Source organism: Dipodomys spectabilis, unplaced genomic scaffold (genome assembly GCF_019054845.1).
Source record: "Dipodomys spectabilis isolate Male_0828 unplaced genomic scaffold, ASM1905484v1 ptg000145l, whole genome shotgun sequence".
In the NCBI taxonomy this organism is placed as follows: Eukaryota; Metazoa; Chordata; class Mammalia; order Rodentia; family Heteromyidae; genus Dipodomys; species Dipodomys spectabilis.
The window spans coordinates 17,744,131-17,762,554 of NW_024870822.1; the positions used below are offsets into that span (position 1 = coordinate 17,744,131).

The window sequence follows — 18,424 nt, forward strand, 5'->3', positions numbered from 1 at the left end:
AAAACAGATCTTCAGCTGGGTTCCAGTAGCTCACACCTATAATCTTAGCTACTAAGGATGGCTGAGATCCTAGGATTGTGGTCTGCAGCCAACCCTGGCAGCAAAGTTCCTAAGACTCTTACTTCCAATTAACTACCAAAAAGCCAGAAGTAGTGCTATGGCTCAAGTATTGGGGTGCTGACTTTGAGGGAAAAAACTCAGTCCAGGCCCTCAGTTCAATCCCTAGGAGACACACACACACACACACACACACACACACACACACGCACACACACACGCACGCACACACGCACACACACACACACCCCTACACTGTTCACTTTACTACTGCCACATCACACACACACACACACACACACACACACACACACACCCCTGCACTGTTCACTTTACTACTGCCACATCATCATACCACAGCAGGGTGAGACACATGAGCTTTATTGAGGGGAGGATTGGAGCTTGGTATGTGTGCACTCCCCAATACTCTGGGTTGAATTCAGGACATTGCACTCTCAACTTAGCTTTTTCACTCATGGCTGGCAGTCTACCACACCTCTACTTCCAACTTTTTGCTGGTCAATTGGAGGTAAGAGTCTCATGGACTTTTGTGTCCAGGCTGGCTTTGAAGCTTGATCCTCAGATCTCAGCCTCCCCTGAGTACCTTCCCCTGCGCATCCCCCTTCTCCCCCCCCAAATGGTGCTGGGAATTTAGCCCAGGGCTTTGTCCTTGCTAGGTAACTGTTCTACTTCTGAACTGGAGCCCCAACCCTTACTTTGTTTCTTAGATTTCTTGTTTAGTTTGCTTACCCAAATGTTTTATCTAGGTCTACCTTTATATCTCTGCTGAACTTTACATCCTATTCAAACTTCTTTTCTCTGACTGAAACAATGATTATCTGAAGACTAGCACCAAATTCTCTATTGCGTAGAGTATTTTAAATTTGAATTTTTATAATGTCTTTTTATTACATTAATCATCTTTATTTCTAATAGTTCTTTAACTTCTTAGATTCTTTATGGCTCCAGAAAACTCCGTATCTTTTTTTTTTTTCTGTGCTAAAATGTTTGATGCTGGGGTGAAGTGTATTTTAAGAGGTCTTGGGCTTAAAGAACAAAGAGAATCCTTGCTTGTCAGGGTAAGAATCTGCTTAATATTTTAAAAGGCATGAAAGTATTTTCCATCTTTTATTATCGTGAAATTTAGCATGTGTCCCCATGAGATACACGATTTACTGATAACAAGTTTTCTGATTATTTTGCAGGCTAATTGAGTCAAGTTTGGGAAGCATTGCCACAAAGTTTAACTTCTTCATTCACAACCTTGCTCAGCTGCGTTTTTCTGGTCTCCCTTCTAATGATGAAGCCATTCTTTCATTTTCACCCAAAACATACTCCTTTAGACAAGATGGTCGAATCAAGGAAGTCTCTGTTTTTACATACCATAAGAAATACAACCCAGATAAACATTATGTAAGTTTGGTTTAAATATTTGTCAACAGTGGTGCATATGTTACTGTTGTCCTTCAGATGTCCTTTGCTGACTTCTAAAGTTCTAGGCATTTGTTGTATTTGTGCTTGCTGCTCCTGTGGATCTCAAATATAAGTAAATGAAGTTTCTCTATTTGTTTTGTATTTATTATTAAATTTGCTTTAAAACTATGAGGGCCAAAATGTATCCTTCTTTCAGAGTCAAGGAATATTACTGTTTTCTGATTCCTTCACTGTTTTTCTTAGTTACAAGGTAAAGTCTGCTCACAATAACAGATTCAAATAATATAATTCAAAATGTCTTTAAACTTCTGGGCCATGATTGTGCATGCATGCCTGTGGTCCTAGCTACTCAGGAGACACAGAGATGGGAAGATTATAGTCTGAGGCCTGCCTGGGCAGTTAGTGCAAGACTGAAAAATTAAAAGCGTAAGATTTGGGGTGTAGCTTGAGTGTAGGGTAAGCATAAGGTTCTGCATTCTCTGTGCTGTCCCCACCCTCAAAGTTTTTAGCTCCCATTCTACTCTTCAGTAAAGTATTATAATGTGCATGTGCGCGCATACACACACGCATGCACACAAAGTACAAAGTTTATAAAGAAAAATAAGCCAGGTGCAAGTGGTTTAAGCCTGTATTCCCAGCAACTTGGGAAGCTCAGTTTTGAGGATTGAGATTCAAAGCCAGCTCAGGTAGGAAAGTCTGTGAGCCTCTTATTGGCAAGTAATCCCCAAAAAGCCAGAAGTGGAACTGTATCTCAATGGATAGAATGTTAACCTTGAGCACAAAAGCTCAGGGACAGAGCCAGGCTCTGAGTTCAGAAGCCCCAGAATCATCACCAAAGAAAAAAAAAGTTTTATTTCTCTACTTGATACCATAAAATTACCATCTTCCTTGCTGTAATTTTTCATCCTGTGCTGTTTTTTCCATTTATTTAATGCTGAGGATCAAATCTATGTTCTCATGCATGCCATGAGTATCACTGAGCTATAGTTGCAGCCATGTACCAATATTTTTGTTGGGAAATACTTTTTAGGATTACAAGATTTTTTTTTAACATTTGATGAGTTCTAGTAAGCAATTTCACTTTCATTTTAGCCATTTAATTAGTAATTTATTCTGTATCCAGTGCCTTATAATTATACCTTTAAACAAACTAAGGCTCTGATTACTGGTTGCTCACACCTGTAATCCTAGGTAGTTGGGAGGCTGAGATCTGAGGATGGTGGTTTGAAATCAGCTCTGATAGGAAAGTCTGAGACTCTTCAATTAATCACAGAAAAGCTAGAAGTGCGCCTGTGGCTCAAGTGGTAGAGTGGTAGCCTTGATCAAAAAGGAGCTCAGGAACAGTGCCCAAGCCCAGAGTTTGAATCCTAGGACCAGCAAAAAAATATAAATTAAATTTATATATATTCCTAAATTTACTTCTGGTTTTCCATGGATATATCTGATTCTTTCTGTACCACTACTGTACTTTTTAAAGTGTTTAAAGTAGTTTAAATTACTAGTAAAACAGATTTACTCCCAATTGATAGCCCATTTTGGAGGGGAGGGGGTCCTTTTTCCTATTTGCTTTCTTAAATGAACTACTTATATTTTTACTGTTTTCACTGGGAATGTACCAAGTTTCCCAATTTGTAAAGTATATTTAATCTTGGAAATAAGATCACCTTTACTTTCAAGTTTTTATATATTTTAAAATAGTTTGCTTTTATGATATGTGCTAGAAATACAATGACATATTTGTTGTTTTCTATCGATTACATACATTACAAATTAAAAGCACTTGAATTAAGACATATTATTAATTTAATGCACTTCTTATGTGATTTATTTTCAGATTTATGTTGTCCGAATTTTGAGGGAAGGACAACTTGAACCATCATTTGTATTCAGGACATTTGATGAGTTTCAGGAACTTCACAATAAACTCGGTATTATATTTCCACTTTGGAAGTTACCTGGGTATGTTCCTATCCTTGTGCAAATTAATATTGTTTTTACATATAGGAAAACAATCCTCAGATGTAGAATATTTTCTGTTAATCCTAAGACATTTGCTTACACTTCATAAAGATGTAATTTAGAACTAAAGAACTGAAAGTTTTTATTGAGTCAGAAATGAATTTGTGATTAAAATTTTAAATTGTGGAAGAATTCTCCAGATTCCTAATTTTAGTTGAAACGTTGGCTTTGTTTTCTCTATCAGAGTAAGCAGGACAGATAATTTGGAATATTAGTTTAAAAGTTGAAATGCTGGGCTGGGAAGGTGGCTCAGTGGTAGAGCGCTTTCCTTGCATGCCTGAGGCCCTAGGTTCGATTCCTTAGCACCACATAAGCAAAAAGAAAAAAGCCGGAGGTGGCACTGTGGCTCAAGTGGTAGAGTACTAGCCTTGAGCTGAAGAGCTGAGGGACAGCACCCAGGCCCAGAGTTCAGGCCCCATGGCGGACCCAAAAAAAAAAAAAAGAAAAGTTGAAATGCTAGGACTTGAAGGTATGGCTTAGTAGAGTGCTTGCCTAGCACATGTGATACCTTCAAAATCACATACACAATCACTGCATAAGTAACCTAAATAGGCCATATTAAGCCCTTCTGATAAACATATTGGAGCAGATATTACAGGCTGTTAATTAGAATCTTAATGCTTTGCTTTTTCTCTGATAACATCTTTGGAAACCCTCACTTTTACTGTAGCTTAGTGATAAGCAAATTTCTTGTGTCATGTTGTTCATATCCTTTCCAGACAAGATCCCAAAAGTAAGGAGACAAAGTAGGTATTCAAATTTGTTTCACCTGAACTTATAATATATTAAGACTGTACCTTGTCTCTTAAGTGTGAAGAATGTTTCTAAGGAAATATTGTGTATGATTCTATACTTTTAGATGAAATTATTTAAATCCCACTTTTTGTTTCATTTTGTAGCTTTCCTAATAGGATGGTCCTAGGAAGAACACACATAAAAGATGTAGCAGCCAAAAGGAAAATTGAGTTAAATAGTTATTTACAGAGTTTGATGAGTGCCTCAACAGATGTAGCAGAGGTAACCTTCCTATATACCTTATGATACCTTTTATGCTACATAATGCTTAAACTAATCGTTCTTTTTTCTCTTCCATTTTAGTGTGATCTTGTTTATACTTTTTTCCACCCTTTACTTCGTGATGAGAAAGCTGAAGGGATAGCTAGGTCTGCAGGTGAGGTTACTTTTTTTCTCTTTATTAATAGTTCATGACCTACAAGTCTTAAGCTTTTAATGAATGTGGTAGAGTAGCAATGGATTTACTGACTACAGTCAGTAAACTTATCTGCCCACATAACACATCTTTCCCTACAGAGCTCTTGGAAATAAAGCAAAAGTTCTTCTGTTGCAGCTTGAATCAAAGCAGACAGAATGAAATAAAGTATTTATATTTTCAGGTGCAGGTCCCTTTAGTCCTACACCAGGCCAAATAGGAGGAGCAGTGAAGTTATCTGTTTCTTACCGAAATGGGACTCTCTTCATTATGGTGATGCACATCAAAGATCTCGTGAGTGATTATAAAATAATGACTGTACAGGGAACCTAGACCTTGGTAGGAAGCATTATGATTAAGTAAATGCTTTTCCTTGTAGGTTACTGAAGATGGAGCTGACCCAAACCCCTATGTCAAAACATACCTACTACCAGATACTCATAAAACATCTAAACGTAAAACCAAAATTTCACGAAAAACTAGGAATCCAACATTCAATGAAATGGTAGGTTACAGTTATTCCTAACATTTTCCTAGATTTGATATTTTGAGATTTTAGACTTAAAATATTTTAAACATTTTTAGACTTTAATTGCTGAACTATTTATTTCTCAAAGCAACTCAGTTTAGGGGCTGGGAAGGTGGCTCAGTGGTAGAGCGCTTGCCTTGCATGCATGAGGCCCTGGGTTCGATTCCTCAGCACCACATAAGCAGAAAAAAAAAAAAGAGCCAGAAGTGGTGCTGTGGCTCAAGTGGTAGAGTGCTAGCCTTGAGCTGAAGAGCTGAGGGACAGAGCCCAGGCTCAGAGTTCAAGACCACGACCGGACTCCCCCCCCCCCCCCCCCAAAGCAATTCAGTTTAAATCCCATGGGATTTAATGAAGTGACATAGGATAGAGTCTTCATAGACCTTTAACTTTTTTCCTCTTTTTTTTTTTTGGGGGGGGGGGGGTCAGTTGTGGGCCTTGAACTCAGGGCCTGGGTGCTGTCCCTGAGCTCTTTAGCTCAAGGCTACTGCTTTCCCACTTTGAGCCACAGAGCCAATTCCAGTTTTTGGTTAATTGGAGGGATTTTCCTGCCCAGGTTGGCTTTGAACCACGATCTGACCTTTAACTTTTAAAGACATTAAGAGCAGGATAGTGGCCAGTGAAGATGCAATCTGCCAAGGAGTATGTTTGCAACTCACCTGCTGCTAAATCAAGTAGGTGGTAATAAAAGAAAAAAGATATTAAGAGCCATGATTCAAGGCAGGCACTAGTGGCTCATACATGTAAGCATAACTTCTCCAGAAGGTAAGATCTGAGGGTCACAGTTCAAAGCCAGTGTGGGCAGAAAAATCCATGAAATCTTTATCTCCAGTTAACCGCAAAAAGTCAGAAATGGACATGTGGCTCAGATGGTAGAGTACTATCATTGAGCAGAAAAAGCCAAGCAAGAGTTCAAGGCTCTGAATTCAAGTGCTATATGGCGTGCGTGTGTGTCACACACACACACACACACAATTCAGTTGTTCTTCCATTGTCTGATACAGTATTCTCATGAAGCGGTTGTACAGTTTGCATTTAAATACTTACAGCCCATCTAATTTTGTCTTGAGCAGCTTCTAATGCTTATATATATATATTTTATTATATTCAAGGCTTCACTGACTACTAAGCATGTGCTCTACCAAACAGCAGAATCTTCAAACACCATTTAAATATGTTTTAATCTCTCTTAGTAACACTCTTGAAAAAGTGCTCAAAATTGAAAATAGCAAGTAAGATACCAGCTGAATTGGATGCCATTTAACTGCTAAGCTCTTAGAACATGTTAGTTTCTCCTGCCTTGTCTTCTTAACTACTTCTTTTGAGCAAATATTTGTGTACCTTAATATTCTATCCCCACAAGAAGATCCTGAGTAGAAATTGAAAGCAAATCTTCTCAAAGTTATAAATTTATTAAAACCTGTAGAAAAGTTAGGCATAATGGAGCACACCTGTAATCCCAGAGTTTGTGAAGATGAGGCAGGAAATTACTTAACCCCTTTCAAAGTACATTATACAAAGTGTCTGACAAACACCAATTTTATTTATTTATTTAGCCAGTCCTGGGGCTTGAACTCAGAGCCTGGGTACCGTCCCTAAGCTTCTTTTTGCTCAAGGCTAGCACTCTACCACTTGAGCCACAGTGCCACTTCCAGCTTTTTGTGGTTAATTTGGAGATGAGTGTCATAGGCTTTCCTGCCTGAGCTGGCTTCAATCTGGGATCCTCAGATCTTAGTATCCTGAGTAGCTAGGACTATGGGCGTGAGCCACCAGCACCGGGCTGTTGGTTTGTTTTTATAATTTTTTATATATATACATTTTTTTTTGTTGTTGGTCATGGGGCTCAACTCTGGGCCTGGGCGTGTCCCTTAGCTCCTCAGCTCAAGGCGAGTGTTCTACCACTGAGCCACAGTGCCACTTCTGGTTTTCTGGAGATAAGAGTCTCACGGACGATTTTCTGCCTGGGCTGGCTTTGAACCGTGATCCTCAGATCTCAGCCTCCTGAGTTGCTAGGATTAGGGCATGAGCCACTGATGCCCGGCTCTCTTAGTTTGTTTTTGTTTTAAGTTATTTAGGCCAAACAGTGAGGATTAACTAGATTAAGGAAATATTTCTTAGAACTAACAGTGAGGTTTTCTGGAAAAATAAACATTCTAAGTGTTAGGATGAGAATTTAAAGTAGTCTTTGCAGCACTCTAGATTTGCTGAAAACTGCATTTTTACTATGTTTGTATTCAATTATGCATTCAGAAATTACCATATCATGATGTGTAAAATCAACAGGAAATAAATTCTAACTTCTATCTGTAAAGTAATTATCTTGCTATCTCAACTTGCTTCCTTTCCTCCGTTTTTCCTAGTTATTAAATCGTCTTAAAATAACTGCCATGTTATGGGCTGGGAAGGTGGCTCAGTGGTAGAGCACTTGCCTTGCATGCCTGAGGCCCTGGGTTCAATTCCTCAGCACCATATTAGCAAAAAGAAAAAAGCCGGAAGTGGTGCTGTGGCTCAAGTGGTAGAGCGCTAGCCTTGAGCTGAAGAGCTGAGGGACAGCGCCCAGGCCCAGAGTTCAGGCCCCACGACCGGACCCAAAAAAATAAAAAAAAACTGCCATATTAGTTTTCTTTCCTTTCCCATCATTTCATATCAGAAAAACTATTTTTCAGTTTTATTAGCACATTATTATTAATCACATTTTGTATATCTCTGTGTCAAAAACTGACAACAGTGATGGTACAATTCAAGACTCTTGGAATGCAAAATGTACTTCCTAAGTAGAGGCAAACTCTATTCTTTATAATCATTGGCACTTATCAGTTTGATATTCTCACTTAAGTTGCACTGAAAATATTCCAATAAACTAAACAAACTTCAATTTGTAGCTTATTAGTGTTGTTTTTTTTTCTCTCTCTCTTTTGCTGTAGCTTGTGTACAATGGATATAGCAAAGAAACCTTGAGACAGAGAGAACTTCAACTAAGTGTGCTCAGCTCAGAATCTCTACGGGAGAATTTTTTCTTAGGTGGAATAACTCTGCCTTTGAAAGATTTCAACTTGAGCAAAGAGACAGTTAAGTGGTATCACCTGACTGCAGCTACATATCTGTAAACTAAGGAATTTCTGAGTTTTGGAAGCAAGAAGTTACAAATGGGTGTGTACATGAGTACATACACTGAGCTTTGTATATTTTTATACTTGGGTAGAAATTATAAATATATTTGCTGCATTTGAGCACATCTGTTGGACCAACAGTCACATAACTACTTTTATAAATTTTGGGACGCTCTTGGCTGTTTTAAAGTCGTTATATTTAATGCTATAAATCCTAAACAAATCCTGAGAAATGACTTTGAGATAGTACAGTCAGTTTGGCCACCTATTTTGTATTGTTTCCTATACAGAACAGCATTCTTGTTTCCTGTTATGCACCTTTACAGCCTTTACCACTGCGTATGTTCACAAGCACCAAAGTAAAGATGCAGAATGTTTCCACAAAATACAGCTGCTATTCACAGGGCTGAAAAGCAAAGCACAAATAGTATATAGCTATGTAAAGAACTACTAAATAGTTTCATAAAGGTAAGGAAAAAACAATAGTTTTTTACTCATTGTTAGAGCCTTTATCAGAATAAGTGCCAATCACTGAAGTTGTAAATAATGGTGCCTTACTTAACTTTATATGCTTCCTTGGCACTTTTCTGATTGTTTTCTGGATTTGATAACCAAGTAATTTTCACTTTCAGCTAGGACAAAAAGTTATGTATATACTCGTATTTTTCCCACAAAAATCATTTTCTATACTTCTGAATCTGACTTATAGTTACTGTAACTGTCAAGCTATTTAGTTTTGTTGCCCAGTAACTAAAAGAGATTTGTTGACAAAGTTGTTCTCTAAATTCTATCATTCCATCATAACCCTACATTAATTCCTGGGGGTATAAACTGAAGTTGGGTAATTTCACTGTTATATTTTATTTTATTCCCACTTTCTCCTCCTCCCCACCCCACCCCCAAATCATGGGGCTTGAACTCAGGGTCTAGGTGCTGTCCCTGAACTTTTCTGCTCAAAGCTAGCACTCTACCACTTTGAGCCACACCACCACTTTCGTTTTCTGGTGGTTATGAGTCTCACGGACTTTTCTGCCTCTGCTGGCTTTGAACTGCAGTCTTCAGATCTCAGCCTCCTCAGTAGCTAGGATTACAGGTGTGAGCCACCAGCACCTGATTTATTTCCCTCCCTAAGCAGGTGAAAATTGTTCACCACTGTGCCCATTCCTATTTGTGGTGAGAACTCTCTGAGAAAGGCAGACTTTTAACAAGAGGCTCAAGACAAAGGTCCAGGCTGATTTGTGTGTGTGTGTGTATGTGTGTGCACATGTGTGTGCACATGTGTATGTGTGTGTGCATGCCAGTCTTGGGGCTTGTACTCAGGGCCTGGGTGCTGTCCCTAAGCTTCTTTGGCTCAAGGTTAGTGCTCTACCACTTGAGCCACAGCGCCACTTCCAGCCTTTTCTGAGTAGTTTTTGGAGCTAAGAGCTTCATGGACTTTTCTGCCCCGGCTGGCTTGGAACTGCGATCCTCAGATCTCAGCCTTCTGAGTAGCTAGGATTGCAGGCATGAGCCACCCAGCACCTGACCAGACTGAATTTTGATAGAGACTTTAATGGAAGTTGTCTTGTAAACTGTCTTCCCTTTGTAAACATTGTACATTCATATAGAAGTGTTTTCTATAATACAGTGAGGTTCAGAACAACAAGGGAGATGTTTAAAATTATTATGCAATAACCATTAAGGATAAGATTCCTTTATTAGTTACTCTTTCAACTTCAGACATAATATTTGTTCAGTTTAAATAAACATGTATAAATAATGTCACTGTTAGAATAGAAATTCAGATATTTTAAATAATAGAGAAGTAGTAGTTTATTTAATGAAGTATTTAATGAAGAGAACCAAGAGAAAGGACAATCTCCAGTTCAGTTGCCCAGAATAGAATATAAACTGCAAAAAATTAACAAAAATAATACTTGCAAAGAAGAAATAACAAGAGTTGAAAATTTATCAGCAGAATAAATTAAAAAACTTGAAATTTTTGGTGCCTAACACTAATGGTCCATTTGTAAGAAAACTCATGAGTATGATACATGAATGTCTTTTTTAATGTTAAAATGTTTTCTATTTAATAAGTTAATTAAAATGCAGATCAAAGCACCACTGTTGGCATTTTCCACATACACTTTTTTCCTTAAAGTATGTAAGTAGCTTTGTAAATATAAAATAGCTCCAGAAGTTTTCACTTAAGCTTTTGAAACCTAATCCATTCCATGAATTGTCAACCACCATTTTTTTCTTTTTTTTAAAACCGTCTTCATGGAAGGTAATTGTTAATTGGATCAACCTGGACTGGTTTCTTGCAGTCTGCTTTTAGCATAAATAATATAGAACTAGAAAATGTGATGTCATTTTTCAAATATAAGAAATCTGGATTCATACCTAAAAGTATATATAACAATTAAATTATACAGTTAACAAGTTCAGAACAAGAAGTTATTTTCTTTTTTTGTTTTGTTTTTCCCGGTGCTGGGGCTTGACCAAGGCCTGGGCACTGTCCCTGAGCTTCTTCGTTTTTTGTTTGTTTTTTTTGGTCAGTTGTGGGGCTTGAACTCTAGGCCTGGGTGCTGTCCCTGAGTTCTTCAGCTCAAGGGTGCCGCTCTACTACTAGAGTCACAGTGCCGCTTCTGGCTTTTTCTTTTTATGTGGTACAGAGGAATTGAACCAAGGGCTTCATGCATGCTAGGCAAGCACTGTACCACCACACCACATTCCCAGCCAAAAAGTCATAACTAATTCTGTGCCTTTTTTTGGCCATTAGAATATATGCTACTTCTTTGTGAAATACTAAGTTTCAGCCCATACCAAAAACAAAAAAACAAAAAAAAACAGCAACAGAAGAGGGCTGCCTCTTCCTACTACTACTGGACTACTGCCACTGTCTAGCAGTTCTAAAGCCGTTGTACTTAGGTACCCTTCCTTAAAGTATTTTGAGAAAAGTCTGAAACAACTGACCAAGACACTAATTTTTTTTAATGTAAAATCAAAGTTTATTACCTACCTTTTTGAGTAAAGTAATTCTGCTATAGTTGTATACCAGAATTCTTTGCTTTTGGAATTTGAAGGTAATGTTTTTCACTCTCAAACCTATTGTTTTCTCTTTTGAGGAACTCAATGTAGAAATGGCACTGATGTTTCTATTACTGCCTGTATGTGAATCTGTAGTTACCTAAATGGTAAAGCATGTATATTTGATAAAGTACTCCTTTATTCAAATTGAACTTGCATAAAAGCTCTAAAATCTTGCCTTAAGTTGTTTAACTGTTCTTTTTAGGATTCAAGTATTGTGGCATTTAAAAAACTCACTTTTGATAAACTTTGCATCAAAAAACTGAAGCCCTCCTATCATAATCCATAGATATCACTTCCATACTGTTCAATGGCAGTGCAGATATGAACATGAGGATTAGTCTCATCTATAAGAACCAAATGCTTTAATTGTTTTAGGATACTGAAAAGATGTATAATATTTTATTAATAATTTGAATATATTCAGTGGATTGAATGTGACTTCATAACTGTACTACGATTGTATTAAAATATTTCTGGAATAAAGGACCTCTTGTCATTTTTTCGCTTTGTTGATTTATTTTAAACTTTGCTGTGAGCTCACTGATTCTGTTCTTTGCATCTCACTCAGGAGTTTACTAACTTCAGAAATCCTGCATTTCAGAATGGCCTTATCAGTTTCCTCTCAAAAACATCTTGAAATAGAGAGTCTCTACTACCACTCTTTTTTAGTCCCATCAGAGTTTGTTGTTGTTGTTGTTCGTCTGTCGTGGGAACTGAACGCTGGGCCTGGACGCTGTCGCTTAGCTCTTCAGCTCAAGGTTAGTGCTCTACCACTAGAGTCACCTTCTTAGCGCCCCCATCAGGGTTTATTAGATGTGAAATGCCTGTAAGTATGGTTCCTGGCCTTCAGTAGTTTATTTAGATACTAAGTAGCATAGCCACAGTCATCTTATAGACTATTTGACAGACTGAAAAAATTATGAATTTCTCAAATATCGAACCTTCATCCTGGAATAGTCATTAGTCTACGGTTCTTTGACTTTAAGATAACATGTAAAAGGGTTAAGCAATTAAGCCAGTTGTGTCAGAAAGGGGAGGGGCTTTATTTCACCTTTTTTAAAGTTTATTCATGCATATTTTATTAAATATTTGCAGTAGACAATATTATACTAAGTTTTCTAAGTGAAACCATCACGCAGTTTCAAATACCAGTCACGTTACCCATTGCTTTTAGAAGTTTCATAATGTATGACAGACATGATCTCTCTGACATTTCTCCCGCCTCTCCCTTCCTCCCTCCTCTCCTCTATACTACAAATAAAAAGTAACTCAAGCCTAGCTACTCAGGAAGTTGAGATCTGAGGATCAAGGTTCAAAGCCAGCCCAGGCAGAAAAGTTTATGAGACTCTTATCTCCAATTAAGCAACAAAAACGCCAGAAATGGAGCTGTGGTTCAAGTGGTAGCATGCTAACCTTAAGTCTTGGGACAGTGCCCAAGCCCTGAGTTCAAGCCCAGGACTGGAACCAAAAAAATAAGCAGAAAGGCTAAAAAATGGTCAAAGACTTAACCTTAAGGCTAAAACTAGCTGGATACAATGCTATATGCCTGTAAGATAAGCATTCAGGAGGTGGGAACAGGATTGTGAGTCTGAGACCTGAGTTTCACTGTATGTTTCATACAGTGCAACTCTCAAAAACAAAACAAAAAGTTAGGGCTGAGCACAGGCCTTTAATCCTGATTATGCAGGAGGCTGACATCTGAGGATTGTGGTTCAAAGCCAGCCCAGGCAGGCAAATCCAGGAGATTATGTGTCTGTGTGTGCATGTGTGTGTGTCAGTCTTGGCATTTCAACTCAGAGCTGGGAGCTCTCCCTGAGCTGCTTTTGTTGAAGACTAGCACTGTACATTTAAGCCACAACTCTACTTTAGCATTTTTGGTAGTCCACTGTAGCTAAGAGCCTTGTGTTGGTGTGAATGTGGGTTAGTGGTAGAGTGCCTGCCTAGCCTGCATGAAGCCCTAGGTTTGACTCTTCAGTACCACATAAACAGAAAAAGCCAGAAGTGGCCTTGTGGCTCAAGTGGTAGAACACTAGCCTTGAGCAAAACAAGTTCAGGGTCAGTGCCCAGGCCCTGAGATACGGCTCTAGTGGTAATGCCAACACTGAGCAGAAAAAGCCAGGAGAGATGGCAAGGTCCTGGTTTCAAACCCCAGTAGCAGCACAAAAGGGGAGGGATGGAAGGGGGGGGGGGAGGTGTTCTTGGCTCACCTCTATAATCCTGGCTATTTAGGAGGTTGAGATTTTAAAATGTTTATAGCCAGCCCACACAGAAAAATCTGGGACCCAGCTCCAATTAACCAAAATGCTGGAATTGGAGGCATGGTTCACGGGGCAGAGCTAGGAACAAGGCTCACAAACCCCAGTATCAGGAGACCCTATCACAAAGAAGTTTTAAAGGTAACAAATAAACTCTATCAGGATAGTTAAAATTCTATGAGTATTTGATTCTATAGGTCACATCCTTGCATCAGTTGTGTGGTAAACGTTGCTCAATCTTTCCTTCACAAGACAACTAGTAAATCAGAATTGGGAATAAATGATTTGTGCCATGCTGGTGGGTTTCAAAGGTTTCTAAGGAGCTGGGAGTGTAACTTGGTACAGTAAGCCTTTACAAATGGTGGCTAGGATTCCAGGGTAACAACAGAAATGAAGTCTGTTGGGCTGGGAATGTGGCTTAGTGGTAGTGTGCTTGCCTAGCGTGCATGAAACCCTAGGTTCGATTCCTCAGTACCACAAGCAGAAAAATCAGAAGTGGGGCTGTGGCATCAAGTGGTAGTGTGTTAGCCTTGAGCAGAAGCAGCTTGGGGACTGTGCCCAGGACCTGAGTTCAGGCCCCAGGACTGGCAAAAAAAAAAAACCAAGAAAACAAGAAATGAAGTCCTTGTATTCTGGATATAATTTTGTGGTGACATGTGAGATGTACTGAGATTAATGTAGAGAGATGAGGAAAAGTGAAGGTGCCAATATTAGTATTTTAGTAGACTGAGTAGTTATTTAACTGAAATAAAGGGGTCTGGAGGGCTGGGAAGGTGGCTCAGTGGTAGAGCACTTGCCTTGCATGCCAGAGGCCCTGGGTTTGATTCCTCAGCACCACATAAGCAAAAAGAAAAAAGCCGGAAGTGGTGCTGTGGCTCAAGTGGTAGAGCGCTAGCCTTGAGCTGAAGAGCTGAGGGACAGCGCCCAGGCCCAGAGTTCAGGCCCCATGACCGGACCCAAAAAAAAAAAAAACAAAAAAACAAAAAAAAAAAAAAATAAAGGGGTCTGGAGCCATTCATAGCTGTGGGCAAGGATGGAAAACTAGAGCCAACTTTGAAATGCCTATTCCACATCTAGGCTTAAAATGTAAATTTGACATATTTGTTAGGGAAAAACAGATTAGCAGTTTGAAATGCCTAAAGTCTGGAAAAGTTACTCATCACGCAGAAATAGGCTGGAAAAGCAGGTGGATATTTAATATCTCTTCTAACTTGTCAGCAGTTTAATAACTTCTTCCCAGAGCCAAGCTTCCTTCTTACAGCTGTAGATACCTACCTACGGTGCCCTTTTAACGTCTCCAGCTTGCCATCGAGTGTTCTAATTTGAACCAAGCCTCCAGGTGCCCCTGCCCCCGTCCTTCTCTGTCCGATGCCAGCCGCTGTACATGAAATTACTGACTACGCCCCCCCCCATCCCAGTTTTACCCAAGTTCAAAGGTGTCTTTTCTCACTTATCCTGTCGGTCTCCGCAATCTCCAAGCGGCTTTCCTGCTCTCCAGCTCCAGCTCCCTTGGACGTGCAGCACCGATGGGCTGGCACGCTGCTGTCGGCCGTCCGGGGCGGAGCCCCGTGGGCAGACAGGCCCCACAGGCCTGGTTTCAAATCCTCCGTCTCACCCCTGAGTCTAGATGAAGGACGTGGAGCTAAGTGGGAAGGCTGACTGGATGTCGGCCACTGCCATCGTTACAGCACCCACCACGAGCCGGCGGGTTCAAGGCAGGGGCACACTGATCCCTGCAGCTTTCAGGACCTCCCAATCTAGGTCTTCGACTTCACCCTGGCCCAGTTACGCTCAGGAAGAACTTAGTTCCAAAGGTGCTGGCGGGCGAGGAGCACCTCCCTTGTTTGCGGGGAGAGCCTGGCCGGAAGGAAACTACAGAGGGATAACGGCGAGCTCTTAGGCCGCGCCGAAATGCATCTCGGGATCTGTAGTCAAACGAACGCCCGTAGCTGCGTTTGCGTAGCTCCGCCCCCTCCGCGAGCGGAATTAGGGAGGCGTATGAGGTCACTTCCTGCCTGCCGGGTAGTTTCCTGCGGCGTTCTCTTCCTCGCTCTCTCTTTGCTGCCAGACAGCCGCCATCATGGGTCGCATGCACGCTCCCGGGTGAGCTCGTGGGTCCGAGCCGGACTGTCTGGTTGGGTTAGGGGATGGGACAAGGAGGGAGCGTGGCCCGCGTGTGGAGGGGGTCGTGTTTTGAGCTGGGGCGCGGGCCGCCGTCTCACTTGTGCGCCTCTCTTCCCTAGGAAGGGCCTGTCCCAGTCGGCTCTGCCCTATCGCCGCAGCGTCCCCACCGTAAGTAGCGCGCTCGGGCGGGAGAGAAAGTGGGGAGAGGGCGTCTCGCGGGGGAGCCGCACCGAGCGCAGGAACCTGTGTGCATGGGGAGCGCCGCTTTGGAGGAGAGGGGAACCGCTGCGCCTCGGCACCGTGCCTGCTTCCTCGTGCTAAGGCTGGTTTCTGTTCACCCAACAGTGGCTGAAGTTGACGTCTGAAGACGTGAAGGAACAGATTTACAAACTCGCCAAGAAGGGCCTGACGCCCTCACAAATCGGTGAGCGGGCACGTCCCCTCTCTTTTCCGCCTCCCCTCATGTGACTTAATAGAGAAAGGCTCCAGGGCCAATTGCCTGATCGGTGTCTTCATGTAAATGCATATGCCTACTTACATCTGGCTTTATTTTTGAGAACTGGGGGCTAACCTTTAATTGCTGAAGTTTAAAGTTAATCCTGGCAGCCATGTTTTGAGATGGAGGTTTGTCCGTGTTACTCTGGAAACTGAGGCTCTTACCCACACCCACATCACATAGTTGGGATTGACCCATTTCCTCGCATAGGGATGGAATCTCAGCTGCTTGCGACTTTGTTCAGGTGGGAAATAAAGTTCTGCTGTAAGCCGAATAGGCTTCTGTCTCTGAGAATTAACTGGTCGAAAAGATAGATGATAGCTGATTTCTAAAACATACATAGTAGGAACCTCATTGATAGTTTGTTATATTTCAGCAAACTCAGCTGTTCATGGCCTTGGAACATTCGCCGTTTCCGCTAGAAGTTTTTTCTTTGGTGTTGGGTAAACCTTCCTTGGATGTCCCAAGGAAGCTTTCCAGGCATCCTCTTATAAATATTTATAAAATACTTATTTTGCAGATAGGAAACAAGTGATAGCACCTCCAGTTTTTGTGTTTGATTTTGAAAGTTAACAATGTATTATTTCTTTTTCAGGTGTGATCCTGAGGGACTCGCATGGCGTTGCACAAGTACGTTTTGTGACAGGCAATAAAATCTTGAGAATCCTCAAATCCAAAGGACTTGCTCCTGATCTTCCTGAGGATCTCTACCATTTAATTAAGAAAGCAGTTGCTGTCCGAAAGCATCTTGAGAGGAATAGAAAGGTAAGAGGGTAAATAAAAGCCTTGATACTGAGAGTTTCTCATACCTTCTTATTTTAGTACATAATAACACATCTAATTTGAAGTATATGAAACACTATTTGACAGGACAGTTGCTTTGGTTTTTGAGACCGTTTTCCCTATGTACCCTTTCTGGTCTGGAAATTCTACTCAACTTCTCCCTAGTGTTTGGTTTTAAGGCATGTACCACCACAGAGATTTTGCAGCCATTCTAGAAGCCTAAAATTACTTCAAGGATTTTTTTTTTCAATGAGGCTAACTTAGACAAAGTTCACAGTGATTTTTCAAAGTAATGTTTCTTTATTTTGGAGTTATTTAGTTGTATTGTTTTATTTTTAGGATAAAGATGCTAAATTCCGTCTGATTCTGATAGAAAGCCGAATTCATCGATTGGCTCGATATTACAAGACCAAGAGGGTCCTCCCCCCTAATTGGAAATAGTAAGTATATACCTTTTTTGCTAACAAGAGTCGACAGTATATCCAATAAAAAGCCTTGTAGTAGTAAATATTATAGGAGTTTTGAGCTTTGTGGTATTCAGTTCAGCTCTGCGTTGGTAGTAGTGGGAAATCAGCCATAGATGTGAACCAGCTCTTTCTTTCACAAAACCCTTGCTTTACACTGCTACTCCAAGGACTTAGTGATATTTTAGGCTTTTACACAAATTTCTCACTATGATGATTAGTATCCAAACATTCGCAGTTTCCACCAGAAGGGTGTTTCCTCATGTTGGCCAGTTCTTCCTTGGATGTCTGAGTGAGAATTGTCATTGAGCTGATTGCTGAAACACTTGTTATTAAGGACCAGTATTGATTCACATTTCTCTTCTTTCCTTTTCAGTGAATCGTCCACAGCCTCTGCCCTAGTGGCATAAATTTGTCTGTACTCAAGCAATAAAATCATTGTTTCAATAAAAGCTTGTTCTGTGATTCTTTGTTCCAAAACTGATGTGTATTAATGACTTAGATGTTGATCTTTTTCTGACTTGTCCGTATTTAAAACAGAATGTGACTTGGGTACAGTTAACCTTGCTGGGTTACATTTCTAATGCCTTTACATGTGTTGATTTTTTATTTATAGTTGTAACTAAGTTAAATAATGACTGTTATTGAAAATTGTAATCGCTGGAGCTGGGAAGGTGGCTCAGTGGTAGAGTGCTTGCTTTGCATGCTTTAGGCCCTGGGTTCTATTCCTCAGAACCACATAAGCAAAAAAGGCCAGACGTGGCTCTTTGGTTAAGAGTGCTAGCCTTGAGCTGAAGAGCTTAGGGACAGCACCCAGGCCCATGACCAGCAAAAAAGAAAATTGTAATTTCTTTTGGTACATTTATTATTGAGT

General features: G+C 40.4%; 2 protein-coding genes and 1 non-coding gene across 4 annotated transcripts in view; all 3 read left to right on the forward strand.

Annotated features, from left to right (window-relative positions):
* Nucleotides 1–9,146, forward strand: part of Pik3c2a (phosphatidylinositol-4-phosphate 3-kinase catalytic subunit type 2 alpha) — a 105,843-nt gene extending 96,697 nt beyond the window's left edge. For both annotated transcript variants that reach the window (XM_042691321.1, XM_042691319.1), the window contains exons 27-33: nt 1,263–1,470; nt 3,326–3,450; nt 4,410–4,527; nt 4,609–4,681; nt 4,905–5,014; nt 5,100–5,225; nt 8,171–9,146. In XM_042691321.1, coding sequence (XP_042547255.1) covers nt 1,263–1,470; nt 3,326–3,450; nt 4,410–4,527; nt 4,609–4,681; nt 4,905–5,014; nt 5,100–5,225; nt 8,171–8,353 — 943 coding nt within the window. In that variant the 3' untranslated portion in view covers nt 8,354–9,146. The remainder of the gene's footprint in view (nt 1–1,262; nt 1,471–3,325; nt 3,451–4,409; nt 4,528–4,608; nt 4,682–4,904; nt 5,015–5,099; nt 5,226–8,170) is intronic.
* Nucleotides 9,147–15,687: 6,541 nt separating this feature from the next.
* On the forward strand, nt 15,688–17,997 carry Rps13 (ribosomal protein S13). Its single transcript, XM_042691426.1, has 6 exons — nt 15,688–15,786; nt 15,927–15,975; nt 16,153–16,231; nt 16,899–17,068; nt 17,426–17,526; nt 17,927–17,997. The coding sequence occupies exons 1-6, from the start codon at nt 15,764–15,766 to the stop codon at nt 17,958–17,960; spliced, it is 456 nt and encodes a 151-aa protein (XP_042547360.1). The 5' UTR covers nt 15,688–15,763; the 3' UTR covers nt 17,961–17,997.
* Nucleotides 17,756–17,846, forward strand: LOC122117962. The gene has a single exon (XR_006149276.1). It is a non-coding gene; the product is annotated as a small nucleolar RNA SNORD14 (small nucleolar RNA).
* Nucleotides 17,998–18,424: the final 427 nt, after the last annotated feature.

Excerpts from the sequence above, each read along its gene's own strand:
- Rps13 (XM_042691426.1), top strand. The coding sequence starts at position 15,764 with ATGGGTCGCATGCACGCTCCCGG. Across the intron at positions 15,976-16,152 it reads ATCGCCGCAGCGTCCCCACC|TGGCTGAAGTTGACGTCTGA; the intron begins GTAAGTAGCGCG and ends TTCACCCAACAG. Across the intron at positions 17,069-17,425 it reads ATCTTGAGAGGAATAGAAAG|GATAAAGATGCTAAATTCCG; the intron begins GTAAGAGGGTAA and ends TTTTATTTTTAG.